Source organism: Diadema antillarum, unplaced genomic scaffold (assembly GCF_040938485.1).
Source record: "Diadema antillarum isolate AM-2024a unplaced genomic scaffold, OU_Dant_1.0 seq00000604_RagTag, whole genome shotgun sequence".
NCBI classification, from domain to species: Eukaryota; Metazoa; Echinodermata; class Echinoidea; order Diadematoida; family Diadematidae; genus Diadema; species Diadema antillarum.
This window is the reverse complement of record NW_027271532.1, coordinates 946,618-963,713: the sequence shown is the minus strand read 5'-3', so window position 1 is coordinate 963,713 and position 17,096 is coordinate 946,618. Positions and strand designations below refer to the sequence as shown.

The following is a 17,096-nucleotide window of genomic DNA, read 5'->3' as shown; positions in this document are numbered from 1 at the left end:
CAAAGTGAGGTCAAAGGTCATATGTACTTCTTTCTGTATTTTCGTTATGACGTGTTATCTCTATGGGAGGGATTTTTTTTTAATGTGAAAATCGACATGCTTTTCTTTATCGAGCACTAGCTCTCACTTACCCTTCGGTGAATTTCTCCCAGATTTTATGTTGTACCTAAGACTTTGCATTTTGCATCTTGGTGAATACCTGTCCTATCTTTGCCATATTTTGCACACGAATATAGACGATGTCGCAAGAATCATTTCACAAAATAACCACTTTTTCCTCAGATGCCATCTTGGGAGTGTAAAGGTGGGTCAAAGGTCATATGTATTCGTTGCTGTATCTTCGTTATTCAGTGTATACAGAATTGGTACCAAAGATGGCAGATATGACTCCCTTTTCTAAATGAGAATCCAAACCTCACACGGCCAATGTCTCTAAACACAGATGAAACTTGTATTGTCATGCCTATTACGATCAGGACTCGAATCATTGATTAAAAAAAAATCGGATCACCTTAATTTGTCAGTGATGACAAATTACAATCTCTAGTTTTCTTTATTTCTCCCCAAAAGTTGTGCAGAGGTTAGCTCAGAAAGTGCATTGCCTATCAATGTCAAACTTATACCATATATGTATGGTGACCCAAAGACGACAAATCTTGTAAAATCATTGTGATCAGTCAACCGTGACGTCACTATGACGTCATTATATGAAAACACATTTTCATTCATATCTCATTAATGGAATTGAATTTTTCAATCAAATTTACGTCACATATAGTTCAAGTCAAGCGCATTCTACTCACATTCTCAAAATTCATCTATATCTTAAAACGGGCGCGTACGCGCGCGTTGAAATATTTGTATGCTCAAATCGAGCTCAAATTTTTTTTGCACACGTTTCAGACCATTTGGAGCATTTTTTGAAAAATTGAAAAAATTGGACGGACGCGTACGCGCGCGCTCATATACGCACGCACAGCCCATATGCAATAGAAATTTCCCGTTTTTTCACACTTATCGGCTGCCTGAAATGTCAAGGAATATTTCTACCAAGTTTCAAGTCAATCCGACTCAATATGAGGTCATACGGGCCCGTCAAAGTTGAAATTCCGCGCGCGCGTCAATGGCGATATACAGTACAACTATGCCAAAAAACTGCCAATTTTAAATCCGATTTTACTCGTCAGGATGGACGGTGACCCTCCATTTTCTGTACATATTTTGAAAGCTGATGAGTTGTACATGTCATTTCATGGGGTGGCAATGCTGACAAAATGATGAAAAGATATCAAATTTCTTAATAAAGTAAAAAAAGTAAATTTTCAAAATGACGTCATCAAATTTCAAGTTCATTCGAGCGTATCTCACTAGTCCTTTGTCAATTTTCACCCAGATTTCAGTATGATGTAGCTCATTTAAAGTTCTTTCAAACCTAAAATTACAATAGTTTGATTGGATAACGGTATCACCTCGTAAAAATGGATTAAAAGTAATCTCGTCAAATTTAACCAGTTTACGTGTTATCTCTATGGGAGTGCAGTTTTTCTGGAAATGAAAATTGACATGACTATCTTTATCGAGCACTAGCTCACTTAAGCTTCGGTAAATTTCTCCCAGATTTTAATATGTTGTAGCTGAGACTTTACCCTACCGTAAGTGTGCCCTTTGTTTTTTCATACGATGTCGGAATCACGTCAAAAAATTGGGTTGAAATTCAGGCTTATCTTCGATGTATTGAGATATTTCTTTCTTTCTGCAACTTTCTTTGCAATAACTCAAGAAAAACGGCCTCTATCACTCCTATATTTTGCACATGTTTAGTTCATGTCACGTACATTATTTCATAAAATAACAACTACTTGATCGGACACCATCTAGGGTATGTAAAGTAGGGTCAAAGGTCATAAGTGTTTCACCCTGTATCTTAGTGAATACATGTCCTATCTTTCCCATATTTTGCACACGCAAAGACCATGTTACAAGGATCATTTCACAAAATAACCACTTTTTACTCAGATGCCATCTTGTCGTTGCAAATTGAGGTCAAAGGTCATATGTACTTCTTTTTGTATCTTCGTTATGACGTGTTATCTCTATGGGAGGGAATTTTCTTTAATGTGAAAATTGACATGATTGTCTTTATCGAGCACTAGCTCACTTACCCTTCGGTGAATTTCTCCCAGATTTTAATATGTTGTAGCTGAGACTTTGCGCTATCGTTTTGTTTCCTTCCTTTTTTCATACGATGTCGGGATTACGATAAAAAATTGGTTGAAATTAAAGCTTATCTTCTATGTATTGAGATATTTCTTTCTTTCTGCAACTCTCTTTGCAATAACTCAAGAAAAACACGCCCTATCACCCCCATATTTTGCATATGTTTAGTTCATGTCTCGTACATTATTTCATAAGATAACAACTACTAGATCAGACAACATCTTGGGTATGTAAATTAGGGTCAAAGGTCATAAATGTTTCATCTTGTATCTTAGTGAATACCTGTCCTATCTTTCCCATATTTTCCACACGTATAGACGATGTCGCGAGAATCATTTCACAAAATAACCACTATTTCATCAGATGCAATCTTGGGAGTGCAAAGGTGGGTCAAAGGTCATATGTATTCATTGCTGTATCTTCGTTATTCAGTGTATACAGAATTTGGTACCAAAGATGGCAGATATGACTCCCTTTTCTAAATGAGAATGCAAACATCACACGGCCAATGTCTCTAAACACAGATGAAACTTGTATGGTCATGCCTATTGCGATCAGGACTCGAATCATTGATAAAAGAAAAATCGGATCACCTTAATTTGTCAGTGATGACAAATTACAATCTCTAGTTTTCTTTTTATTTTTGTGTTTTTTGTGTTTCTCAAACTTTTCATTCGCTATAATAATATGTATACTCGATTCCACGGATTCGACTTGATTTTTCACTACTCGTCATGCAGTGTGAAGGTTGTATATCCAAAAGGAGTTTCTACAAGACTAGTCTGCGTAAAATTATCATAACATTAACCAGAGTGCTAGTGGAGGACATGACGGCCGAAATACGACAGCCAACCTTCGCAGCTCTCGACTTGGAAGTTACTAGTACGCGGAACCGCTCGCTGTATTGCGCACTGACTGTGTGGTGATGTGTACTAGGATTTCTGTGGAATAGGCTTCCAGCAGGCTAACACTCGCCGCGGAGCGAGTGCAATGCATCACCCTTGACGTTAGTAGTTGCGAGCATGCAAAATATTCGCAGCGCAGCTGGCTCAGCACAGCTAAACATTCTCGTGATCGTCGCGGCGTCGTTGGTCTGTGCAACTTTCTGTACAAAATTCCTGTTGTGTTGAGTGATAATAACACCGCTTTTGAACCCGTAGTCGTCAAAGCTATCGTGAATCGTCTTCACAGAGGAGTTTAATGACCCGCATCGATTCAGACTGGAATGCAGTTTAAATGACCGTGACGACACGCCGTATTCCAGTACACACTTTTCGTTTTATTCTCGATCTCGTAAGAGCATTTGAACTGTTTTCTCACTCAGCTCAGTGTGTTCTCTATGGACATGGAAATGGTGTATACAATCGTCATAGAACTCTATCTGATGTGACCGATTCGTCAACACTGACCTCCCCTGTTTTTCGAAGGCTAAGCTGGTATTTAAGTGAAGCTTTATAACGTTGTTTGTACACCGGCATACTTCAGTTTTAGGATCGTATCGTCCGAATCTGAGTGAAGTCCAGTATGAAGGAAAACGATGACAGCTCATCAGATTCAGACTCTTCTACGGCGACATTTATCATCAATGACCTCCCTGAGGAAATATTAGAACGCGTATTGGTACATCTTTCACCGTACGGTGAATTACAACTTGCCGCGCGCGTGTGTAAGCTATGGAGGCGGTTGATACAAGGTAGGCCTAATAGAAAAAGTGGGATTGTTGGATATCCATGACTTTGTAGGCCTTGTTGGGTAGACCCTTCTGTTTCTGTTCCGGTTCCGTCGGTATGCTCAGAATTAACTGTACTCCACCAACGTTATAACTAGTATGGTCGTTTATGTGCAGGACAGGAAAAGTGTTTCACATTTGAAGTCTATAACTTTATTTGAAGACTGTATATTGGATGTAACCCATGTGTCAATTATACAATGCCAATCAATGGATGAAACAAACGCGCCCATTCCAGTAGCTACATATGTAAAAGATCTTGGAGTAAATTATGACAAGAAGTTAGATTTTACTCATCATGTGGACACAATTTGTACTGCAGCGAATCGTTGGATTGGAATTATCAATCGTACATTTTCTACTTTCAATGAGAAAGGATTTATTAATAATAATAATAATAATACATACAATTTCTATAGCGCCGTTCTCCACTTTGATTAAATGCTCAAGGCGCTTTACAATTGTACATCAAAGCAAACAGATTGAAAATACAAGTACATCACAGTAATAGAAGACAATTATTCATTATTCAACTGTAAAAGTCTATTGTTCATCAGTGTGGCATCCTCATTGGAAGAAGAATGTTGTAAAAGTAGAGAATGTACAGCGTCGAGTTACCAGAATGATACGTCCACTTAGACCTTTGAGTTATGAAGCAAGACTTAAACATTTGAAATTGCCTTCATTGGCATACAGACGGCATAGAGCCGATATGATACAGATTTTTAAGATTGTGAATGGGATTGATGATATGAAGTCCTCAGACTTTTTTGAGTTCTCAGTTGGAGGAAGGACGCGTGGTCATAAGTTTAAGATGATGAAGAAACATGTTAAGTCCAAAGTGAGACAGTGCTCTTTTTCTCAAAGAGTTATTAGTGAGTGGAATAAGTTGCCATCATTTGTAGTCGACAGCCCATCCGTGAATAGTTTCAAGTCTAACTTAGAGAGGTTCTGGAGTCGAGACAAGAACAAATACAACCCCGATGGGATATTTTTTTGTCCATGTTATACTGCACAGCGCCTAACCAAAAGTTATTAATGTCATGTAATGACGACACCGAGGGGCAAATAAGTTAAGTATAACTTTACGCCCACATCCAAGGTATGTAAGGTATGTTAAGGTATGTAACGTTAGACGTGACTGTTTCCTCGTCAGGTTCCAGTCTACTGCTGTCCTATGTGGAAGAATTGTCACTAACTCAGTAACTTACTGTTCTAGACTTCAGTTAGGCCTATCTAACAACAGTACTACTACTAGTCAATAGTCCAATTCCGTAAATTATTTCTATACATATTGACTGTAGCTAGTCTCAAAGTTTAGTCGCATTGTCCTAGTAAATTTAATGGATAGGAGTCGGGACGTTTGTTTCAGTGTTTGAAATAAGAATTCTGATGAACCCACCCACAATGCCCACCTAGTAGAATCTAACGTTAGAGCCTGTCAGTGTCTAGTAGTAGTACAGTAGTACCCGGTACATGTAGTAATATAAAGGCACTGTCCACTGTTAAATTTAACCGTTACGGCGTAAGGGTAGAATAGGGTTCTACTCTAGAATCTTCTATGAACCGACGTTAGAAATAAATTTACATCAACCAACAACCACAAATCAAATTGATTTTATGTAATGATTTAATTATGTTCACCAAACTTATGACTAGACATCTAGAACCTCTATGTTGTTTATTTCAGCTGTGTTTGTAGACCAGTCAAAAGTGTCTAACGTTATACGGTGCAGTGAGTTCGTTTTTTTCTTCAAATTTCTGAATTTTCCTGATCTAATTAATATCCCAAGGCCTATTTGGGAGTGCTTAACATGAATCATATCTAACATTAACAACAGCAAAACAAAACTTTAAAGGTGCATAGTCCCGGTAGTGTAGAGGGCGCTGTTGATGATACTGCCGATCACCGTTAGCATTCATACGAAGATTACCGAAGTCGAGCTGTCATCAAGAGTAAAGTGCATACATGTACAATGAAGATGTTGCTAAGTAACATTGCCTTTGTTGTCTTCTCTGCGCATCGCGCAGTCTGTAGTAATGCTAGGGTGCGTGCATATGTGCTTGTTATTATGACATCACAAAAGAAGTTTGCTAAAGCTGTCATCCCCCTCAGCCGAATCATGAGCCGAACTGTGATCGGAACACTGACTAGATCTACAGTGAATCGGATTTCTTCGGACTCGGGGAAGTGGGCCACAGCATAAGCGCTAAAGAGGAGTCGATAGCATAGGTCTCTATAGGAAACTTGCGCCGTGCGCCCGCGTACGCATTTGACTAAACCACAGGGACCATGCACCTTTAATAAGTGCTCCTTATATGCTGTAAAGCCACCCTTATGAAGCAGTTAATTTGTATTGAAATTCTCTTAGATCTCCGAAAAGTTTTGAAGTTCTAGACCAGCCAAAATACACTTGTAAGTAAAATACTGTAATGAAGAAACAGTCACGTCTACCGCCAGTGTAACCGCACCAGGGCAATTCCATGGTAACTGACTTACTGAAGGATTTTCATGAAATTGTTTACAATCCATTGTAGTTTTGTGAATGAAAGCACCTGGGGCTTGTAATTAGCATTGATGAATGAGTTCATGAGAATGAAGAAATAGGTGGAAAGTTTTTCTCTCAAACTGTATTTCTTATCACATAGCAAGTGAAAATGTGTTGGTAACTGATGTTACGGAAAAAGGACATTGGAAATTATGGTGCAGATTTAAATGGAAATATCTCATGTCCCTGACTGCTAACCTTTATGTTTTTAATATGGCAATATACCTAGGTTCACTTTAGATATTTCCTTTAGCACCATGCCAATTTCAGTGAAGGCATGATGGTAACTGACGTTATGCTTCCATTTGCCATAGGGTTTACACATGCAAAATCATGATTGGGAATACAGTTTTGTGATGTTTTATAATTCTGACCTTTCAGAGTGATTTGTTTGATATGGAATCATACCTTGGTTCATCAATTACAAATACACAAATGAAATGAAACATAAGTCCATTTTCTTTGTGTTCTATGAAAACTTAAAGGTAAACATGTCAGTAACTGACGTTACACATACTTTTGCTATGGGGTTTACAGAGAACTAATTTATTTAACAGGTTATTATACTGCTGCAGTATATCAGTAACAATCCCAGGCATTTACTTAAAAACAAATGAAAACAAAATCTAAAGACACAAATGGGATGGGGCCCTTAGCAATAGGGGGAAAGCTCCCCCCCCCCCCCCCCCCCCCCCCCCCCGCCATAGCACAGTTGAGCAAAAATAATGTAAATGCACCAGAGGATATTTCTTTACATTTTTTGTCTTAAGAGTGAATGCTTATTTAACAGTTATGATTACAAAGAGCCATTTAGATTCAGCAGTTCCAAGTATAAATATTGACATAACTAAGGGTTTTGTTTTGTTTTTTTAAATGAACAGGAAAGTTTCTGTCTAGAGTGCCCCACCCATAATACCCTGCAGTACTACACAAAACACATATATTTTTTTTGTGTGAAAAAAAAAATATAGATCTTTCAGGTCATGGGGAAAAAACACATACAAATATCAACTCATAAATATGCATTTTGATATGTATGAAATCTACTTTTATATACCAGTATTTCTTTTTCTTTTCTTTCTTCTCCTTCAAGGCATTGTTAGGGCCACAAATAAAGAAATGATCTCCATCATCAATTGACTTAAATAAATAGTGTTACACTTTTGATATTTTTCTGTGAAGAAAAAACATTATGCTTTTTTGGTCAAATGGGCATTATTGGTTTATTCCTTGCTTGAAGTACTGTAAAAGTGGAAATTTTTGCGGTGTTGAAATTTTCGCGCATTTCGCGCAATCAGAAACTAGCGCGAAAATAAAAGCACGCGAATATTTTTGCTTGCCATATGTTCCTGTAGTTGATGTCTTGATACCGCGGAATTAAAAACACGCGAAACTCTTCTTACCTCGCCGAGCGCGAAAAATTAGTTGCGCGAAAATATCCACTTTTACAGTAATATAATTGTTTTTCTTTTCCTTTTCACTGGTATATCAAGGTTTCAAATACAGTCAAACCTGCCTTAGCGGCCACCTCTCTATAGCGGCCACCTGTCTATAGCGGCCACTGAAAAATCCCCCCGAGAGAAAAGCCATGTTAAAGACCCTGTGTATAGCGGCCACCTGTCTAACGCGGCCAGCGGCCACAAATTTTGTTTCCCGCGGTAGATTTTAACCTGTCTATAGCGGCCAAAAACCCGATGGAGCCGTAGCCGAGCTGATAATTCAGGGCCCCGTCTTATAAAGCCTTCAAATCGATCACAAGTCCCCAAATCAATCACAACTTGCATTGCAGTTCACAAGAAACTTGTGATTGATTTCTATCACAAGTCTTTATAAGACAGGCCCCAGGGTGTTTTTCTGCTTTTTAGCCGTGCCAGTCATTTCTGGGCAACATTCAGTGATCGCCACCGTTGCATTCATCACTTATTCAGTCACAATAATGCACTAATTCATGACTGTGCACATGCTACATCTAGTGTACTGTGCAACAATTTCATAAACACCGGCATTGTTCTACGCATGATACACACGTGTGCATACGTACACACATAAATACAACAATGATACATGTACATGTAGGCAATGCACACAAAGTTGGATTACCTGTCTATAGCGGCCACCTGTCTATAACGGCCACTTTTTCCGTATCCCTTGGGTGGCCGCTATAGACAGGTTTGACTGTACATCCCAGATACCAAGAAATACGTAGGACTTTGCAATGAAAGAATTCTAAGATCAATAGAAAAGAATCTTCCTGTTCATAATGTATTACAACATGTCCCTGCATGAATGAAATAAAGTAATCAACAAAATGAACAATTCTTTTCTACCCTAGAATCACCTCTCACTTTGAGCAACATCAGTGTTAAGTTTCAAACAGTAATGACAGTACAATGTACATGCCTTGGTAATGTGTGTACCATAATACAAGATGTGCCATATTAACTAAACCACACATTTACAGCTGTAAGTGCAAGTGAAAAAATATATCTGTTTGTGCATTTGCCTTAAGATAGAAACTTCACTTTAGAAGCTTCCAGAAAAAAAGAAAAATGCAAGCAAAAGCAATCATTAGTAAAGATTATAAAACTGTTGGTATACACCTGTACAAAAGCTTTTTAATAGAAAATGGTGGTTACCATGCAACCACATCATTGATTAGGCCTACAAACTTTGGTAGCTTTATCATCCCGTAGGACTGTAAATGTATTGTATAGTAATTTGAGTGCATATTGCATGTGGTAAACCTAAACTTTCAGATGATGTAACCTTAAACTTTTGCTGAACCGAAAATCAAAAGCTCAAGCCAAAAATAAAATGATAATTATGATAAAGAGATAAATGAATAAATGAATAAAAAAATGAAATAAAATGACCAAAAAAATGCATTCATGGACATACCATGGTGATGATGTCATTCCCTATCAAAGGGATTGCTGCTCTTTCTTTATAACCTTAGACTTTCCCGATGTATTGAAATGGCCTTACGTCAAAAAATTTGCCTCGGTTATAATTACTATCATGGTAACTGACGTTACATACTGGTATATGACGTTTCGTTAAACTGACGTTACACATTTTGAAGTGTTCACTTTGACTCTCCAGTATGCCAAGTATCCTTATTTCTGGTATTAAAAGGAATGTATGCCCATATGCCTTCCTGGAAGGTATATGGGCATACATTAGAAATCCCAAGTTACACCATGTACAGCTCATTTATTTTGATGAATAAAGTTAAAAATTCCTTGTTTTTGGTAACTGACATTACATCCATCATTGTCAAACTAATTAAAAGTTTTTATCAAATCCTTTAAAGCAACCAGCTTTTTTTTTTCTATCATGTGGTAAAAGACTTCTCTGGTAACTGCATACTGTATAAAAGATTGTTGTTTAGAGTACTGGTAAAGTGGATATACAGAGAGTAAGTTATGTGACAATACACTCTTTCTTACCAGTACTATTGAGTTATAGGCATGTTTTGGCAGCCATTTTGAAAATCAAAATGGCCGCTTTTATTGAAAAACATAATGATTCTTAAAACTTCAACTCAAGTATTGTCTAAAAATGTATGGTGTTTGAAACAAATATCATTTTGAATTTTCGGCATCTGTGCCTTATATACTGTATACGCTATAATTTTCGCGTACATAAATTTTCGCAAATTGCCGATGTCACACATTTTCGCGAGTGGTTAAATTCGCGATTGGGGGACCAGAGAAAATATGAAGTGGCAAAGAAAGTGTGAATTTTCAACTTACAATGTACTAGCACATAAGAATGATACTAGTTACAGTATACACTGCATGAAAAAGACTTGCCAAACTCTGCGAACTAGTAAGTTAGAATTCAACATTTTTGAAGTGGAAAGTCTATTGCGCTAGATTTCTGACGAGTGGTCCCCTTGCGATAATGGATTGGCTCTCTACAGTATTCGTAAGTAGACGTGGACGTGCGTAAACAAGCTTAGCCAGTATGGTCTGTTAGGTAAGCCGTGACATGGTATTCTAGTACTGAAATGTTCGTATCGTCAAGGCAAGGGATTCATTTTGGAAGGTAATATTTTCGCGTGTTGTTAATTTCGCGAATAGCTCCCGACTCGCGAAATTCACGAAAATAAAACCCCCGCGAAATATATAGCGTATACAGTACCATGGAATTGCCCGCCAGCGACCCCAACCCGTATGAGTTACAGCGCCTTGCACCGGGATTACACCTCCACTTAGGCTCCAGTGTAGTCTTCACACAGAGACTTCAAAATTTACTGTGAAACACCTCTGGGTGGTATTGTTTGTATTCTGAGACTGTTTAAGAACATTCCTCAGTTAATTGTATCCCCCGAACAGAGTTTGGAGGATACTATGGATTTGGCCTCGTCGCGCCACGTCTGCCGCCGCAGAGATTTTCTTGTGAGCGCTCTACCAGCGGCGTTTCTTTTCCGGTCATCTTCAAATTTGGCATGAAGGTGTATTATGGAAAGATGAAGAGGGCTATTGTTTTTGGTGATGACGCCCTCACTTGTTCCGTCTTTATACATGAAAAGGTAAATTCAATAGGGTCTGCTTGTGAGCACTCTACTGGCTGCAGTTCTTTTTCGATCATCTTCAAATTTGGCATGAAGGCGTATTATGGTAAGACGAAGACGCCTATTGTTTTTGGTGATGGCGCCCTCACTTGTTCCATCTTTAAACATGAAAAGGTAAATTCAATAGGGTCTGCTTGTGAGTGCTATATTGGCTGCAGTTTTTCTTTGATCATCTCCAAATTTGGCATGAAGGTGTATTATGGTAAGACAAAGATGCCTATTGTTTTTGGTGATGGCGCCCTCGCTTGTTCCTTCTTTGTACATGAAAAGGTAACTTTTCAAGGGTCTCCTTGTGTGTGTGACGCTGGCCTTGTTTCTTGACCAATTTTTTTTCAGAAATGGTATGTAAATATATGATAGTCAAATACATCTATACCTATTGATAATGCTGCCCTCACTGTTCCACCTTTTACAGGGTCAAAGGTCATCTTGATCATGTCAAAATTTGCAAAAGTGCTTATTTATGCAATAACTTGATTGTTACCTGATAGATTTTATTCAGACTTGCTAGGGAGGAAAATGGGTGATCATTCTACATGAAGGACACAACAGTTTGTGGTGACGGTGCCCTCAGTGTTTCGACTTTGGATGCCAATGCTCATTTCTTGTGTGTGCTCTATCAGCCACATTTCTTATAAGATTTTCTTCAAATTTGGCAAAAAGGTGCATTATAGTGAAATGAAGATGCCCATATTGTTTTTGGTGGTGGCGCCCTCGCTTGTTTCGTCTTTACACATGAAAAGGTAAATTTTACAGGGTCTGCTTGTGTGTGCGACCCTGCCTTGTTTCTTGACCCATTTTTTTCAAATTTGGTATGTAAATTTATCATAGTCAAATCTATACACCTTTACCTATTTTGGATTTTATTGTATCCTGCAACAGTTGCCATATCATACAAAATTCTGGCCTAAAAAGTAATCCAGATGGAGAATGGGAGACGGGATCGGGGGATACATGTGCTCGATTGCGAGTGCTTCTAGTTTAAAGTGAAGTCCATGTCATTTTCTTCAAACTTCCCATACCGTAACTTTGAATCATCCGAAACCCAAATATGCATTGTATATAAAACCACAGGTTCATGTACTTGTTTTTCTTCTGCTGGACTTCAACGCATATTTTGTGGTACAGTGCAGAAATGATACCGTTGGAGGATAAGGCCATGATAGGTAACAAAATCTTTAAGGGCAAATTTAAATCCCCATGATAATTCATTCAAAATCCTCTTTATTTTCTCCAAATTTGCAAGAATTGCAGAGAGAGGTACCCAAAACAAGGAAAATGTTTTAAAATTGGGGTTTACAGTACACCCTCATTCTTGAGAAAGAAAACCACCGAAATCTATCAAATTCTTGTCAGGAGCATTTTCTGTTACTGTTAGGGGTGGGCTGAAGGAATAGGTTCATAGAACTTGTGCTGTACATTCAACACCCATGTCAATTTTATGACATTTGACCAGATTGTAGAAGAAACGTTACTTGATGCAGAACAATTGTAAAAATGGGTTGTTCGTGTGCTTGTTTCTGTGCTACAATGTGTAGCAGCACCCCCATGTGACAGGAATCATTGTAAGACCCCGAGATTTGGTCATAAACCTATCCAGGGAAGCCCTGATCGTGGGTTCAAGAATCTCATGCTGTACATTCAAAACCTAGATGTCATTTTTACAAAACTTGACAAAATTGTCGAAGAAGTCTTACTACAATCGTAATTGCAGAAAAACAATAAAGATGAGGGGTTTATGCTCATTTTTGTGCTGGCAACACCCACATATGACAGAAATCATCATAGGACCCAAAAATCTGGTTATATACCTAGATCCAGGTGCCCTGAGTGAGTGGGATTCATGAATGTCATGTTCTACATTCAAAACTCTTGTCATTTTCATGAAACTTGGTCAAATTGTAGACAAAGGGTTACTTAATGAAGAACAATTGTAAAAATGGGGGGTTCATGTGCTCACTTTTGTGCTATCAGTGCCTCCGTGCGACAGAAATCCTCGCAAGACCCCCAAATCTGGTCAGGAACCAATACAGGAATACTCTGAGCCTGATAGGATGGGTTCATGAATCTCATGCTGTACACTAAAAACCCCATGTATTTAAAAAAGAAGAAAAGAAAACTTGTCAAAATTGCAGTGGTAGGGTTGAAAATATTCAGGATGGAAGGTCCATATGTGTGTTTTTTAAGTTTTTTTTTTAAAATTTCGCTTACACAGTCCATAATGAGAGTGGACTCTACACTTACAAGTTTGTTTGTTTTACCCACTTGCTGTAACTGTGCAGAAAATGATACTGGAGGAAGAAGAAAAAATATTCAAGGAAATGGGAGTTTTGACATTACTCTGTCCTCCAAAGGAAAAACAATTAAGATATTGCGTTGATTGTAGATTGCATTGTTGGTTGTTGCAGTGGTTGGTACTACAGTGTGTGTTATACGTGTAAACTATGGTGATGTACCTTGAGTAATAATTTAATTATTTAATTCTTCGATTTTCCTTTTGTTACACTAGATTTGTTAATCAAAACTTAATATCTGAATGGATATCTGAATACATGTCTGGTAATACTTTCGTGATCTTGTATTTTGTAACCCAAAGTTAAAAAATGATATTTTTTTATTAGTTATGACAAATTTATTATACAGTGTAGATTTTAACAGAGATACTCAGATTGTTTTTAGTTGTTAAACTTAAAGATGAAATGTGTGCCTTATGTTTTGTTGTTGTTTTTAACACCTACCCGTAGTCTAGTAGACTAGTAGTCCCCGACTACATTGTACACTGTAGGTACCTTAGCACTCAACTTGACCATGTTGATGAACAGATAATGAACTGCATGTCTTAAAACAGATCTACTGAATGAAAATGGAAACGGCTCAGTTCCACTGCCAAGCTTCCCTATTCCGTCGATCAGTGCTGTGCTACCATGACCATGTATACCGTATGTGGCTCGGACCGCTGAACTTAGCGTACATGTATGAGTATAGTCGCCACGCGGGCCGAGCGATCAGGCCGCCCTGCACGGCCGCGGTGGGAAGCTGTCAGGTATCCGGAAGTACACCACACTCTAGCTTGATCTGCTAGTATCTCGGCAGCTCAGCTCAGCTACTGTAGCTCAGCTCATCACTCGTGCATGTGCTTCTACACTCTTTGTTGCATCACTGACCAACCTGCCCAGCTAAGATGCGCACAAACATAACTGAGGAACGTCCTTAAGGATCCTAGCTTCGCAGGTTGGTCGGTGACGTAACAAAGAGCATAGAAGCGCACACACGAGTGATGAGCTGAGCGAGCTGAGCTGAGCAGCTGCTAGTAGAGCGAGCTAGCCTACGTTTGGATATCTGACAGCTCTTCATCGTGGCCGCACTGGGCGGCCTCGCACGCCGACTGTACGCGTTACAATCTGTACGTACTAGGCAAAGTTCAGCGGTCTGAGCCGCATATACATGGTCACAATATAGCACAACACTGATCAACAGAATCGGGAAGCGTGGAACTGAGCTGTTTCCATTTTCACTCCATACAACTGTAGATCTGTTTTGTGACATACAGTTCATTATCTGTTCATCAACATGGTAAATTCGAGTGCTAAGGTAACTACAATTGTACTTGTAGGGCCTGTAACCCCTATAGTCGGGGTACTCAAGGTATGTACAATGTACATCTCCATAGTTTACAACACGCACTTTACCAACCACTGCAACAACCAACAAATGCAATCTACAATCAATGCCATTATATTCAGATTTGTTTTTCCTTTGTAGTCCCCGTCAGACTAATGCCAAAACTCCCATTTCCTTATATCTATTCATCTTCTTCTGGTATCACTTTCTGCGCATGGTTACAGTAAGTGGGTAAAAAAACAACAACAAACAGGCATGTCAAAGTGGAGTTTTCCACGCTTGCGTCCTTATAGGCCTAATAACATTATATGGCTGTGCAAGGGAAATAATAACAAAAACGCACATGGACCTTCCTTTCTGAATATTTACCCACCCTGTCACTGCAATTGCGATGTTTGTTTTTTTTTTAACATGGGGGTTTGAGTGAACCGCATAAGATTCATGCATCCTATCAGGGTATCCCTGCATTGGTTCCTGACCAGATTTGGTGGTCTTCCGATGATTTCTGTCGCAAGGAGGCGCTGTTAGCACAAAAGCGAGCACACGAACCCCCCCCCCCCCCCCCATTTTTACAATTGTTTTGCATCAACTGAGTAACCCTTCTTTTACAATTTGATCAAGTTCCATGAAAATGACATGGGTTTTGAATGTACAGAATGACATTCATGAACCCCGTCTAATCAGGGCACCCACGATAGGTTTATAACCAGATTTTGGGGTCCTAGGCTTATTTCTATCATATCGGGGTGCTGCCAGCAGAAAACTAGCACACAAACCCCCACTTTTTATTGTTTTTTTCTGGAATTGGTAAGCCTTCTACAATTTGGTCAAGTTTTGTGAAAATGACATGGGTTTTTAATGTACTGTGTGAGATTTATGAACCCACCCTGTCAGGGCATTTCTGTATAGGTTCCTGACCAGGGCCCCATTTCATAAAAGATGTTAGGATGACAACTCTTGCTGGAATGACCACTTTCCACAGCAAACAGCCAATCAGGAAGCTGTATTCTTGTTGTTACCATGACAATAGTCATTCCAGATAAGAGTTGTCATCAAATAAACTCTTTATGAAATGGGGCCCAGATTTTGGGGTCTTACAATGATATATGTCGCTTGGGGGGCACTGCTAGCACAAAAACATGCACATGAACCCCCACTTATTATTGTTTTTGTGGAATTAGTAAGCTACCTTCTACAATTTGGTCAGGTTTGGTGAAAATGACATGGGTTTTGAATGTACCGTATGTCCCCCAAAAAATTACACTTGGACCCTCCGCAATGATATCTTTAAAAATAGTGAATCAATCCAAGTACAAATGGTCAATTCCAGCGTAACGGACATGACATTCAGACCACTTTATTGTGATTCAAACCATCACACAGTGAAATTGGGAGTCTCCAAAAGATTCTAATTGAGTTTATCAGACACATTTAAGTATATGTAATGTACACAGAAAATTTCGTGGAAATTTATCAAGTGGTTGTTGAGAAATTGCATTTTTAGCGAGCGTAACGGACATGACACTAAATGGACAAGGCATTTTGATCTACTTACCATTATGAAAATTCCTGTGAATTTTTGGATAAGATGCAGCTGGTTTGGGTCTTGATTAAACCTTTAGGTCATGCTTTACTCATAAAGTCCTAATTTAGAGTAGTTTTACTGTTCATTCTTTTTTAATAGTTTAAAATACTGCGTAACGGACATGACACTTCGAGTGTAACGGACATGACAGTTTTGTCCACTTTTTGTAAGCTAAGATAATTTTTTTATTACAAGGTATAGCAGATGTTCAATTGTTGGCATAGTAAGGTTAGAACATAGGGACACATATCATAACTGCAATCATGTAATATTTCTTATATTTATATCATTTTAGGGGGATTAGTCTTTGTATATATTTACAAAACAAACAAATATAAAACAAATTCGCTCCTGCACCAGCTAGCTACAATTAGTGACAAATTTCCAGTTACTACCACCCACCATAGCAAAACAGGACATATTACTATCTTATACTATGGTTATTTTTTTCTTAGTGGCCTAATATTTGATACTTAGTATTATACACTAGCGTAACGGACATGACACCCTTGTAAGGTGAACCATAGTTTCACTTCTTTGTTTCAAAATAAAAAGATTAAAATAACTGCACACTGCTAACTACATTATGTTCTTGAACAAAACATCAAAAAGTCCTTTTATTGCAGGTTTCAGTGATCTAACAGCTACTCTAAAGCACATGGAGTACAATGCCCAGAGTACCACAATGACATACAAATTTTTGTACATGTACAACACAGAAGACCATGTCTCCATATCTGCGGATAGGCAGAGAAAACAGAACGAACCAGATCTGTATGAAATAAAAAGTTTGAATACAACATCATTAAAATGCAC

The 17,096-nt window shown here is 38.5% G+C and overlaps 1 protein-coding gene across 2 annotated transcripts in view; it reads left to right on the top strand.

Moving 5' to 3' along the window:
- Positions 1–3,256: 3,256 nt before the first annotated feature.
- LOC139735868 (uncharacterized) overlaps positions 3,257–17,096 on the top strand; it is a 113,770-nt gene continuing 99,930 nt past the window's right edge. For both annotated transcript variants that reach the window (XM_071646616.1, XM_071646615.1), the window contains exon 1: positions 3,257–3,910. In XM_071646616.1, coding sequence (XP_071502717.1) covers positions 3,742–3,910 — 169 coding nt within the window. In that variant the 5' untranslated portion in view covers positions 3,257–3,741. The remainder of the gene's footprint in view (positions 3,911–17,096) is intronic.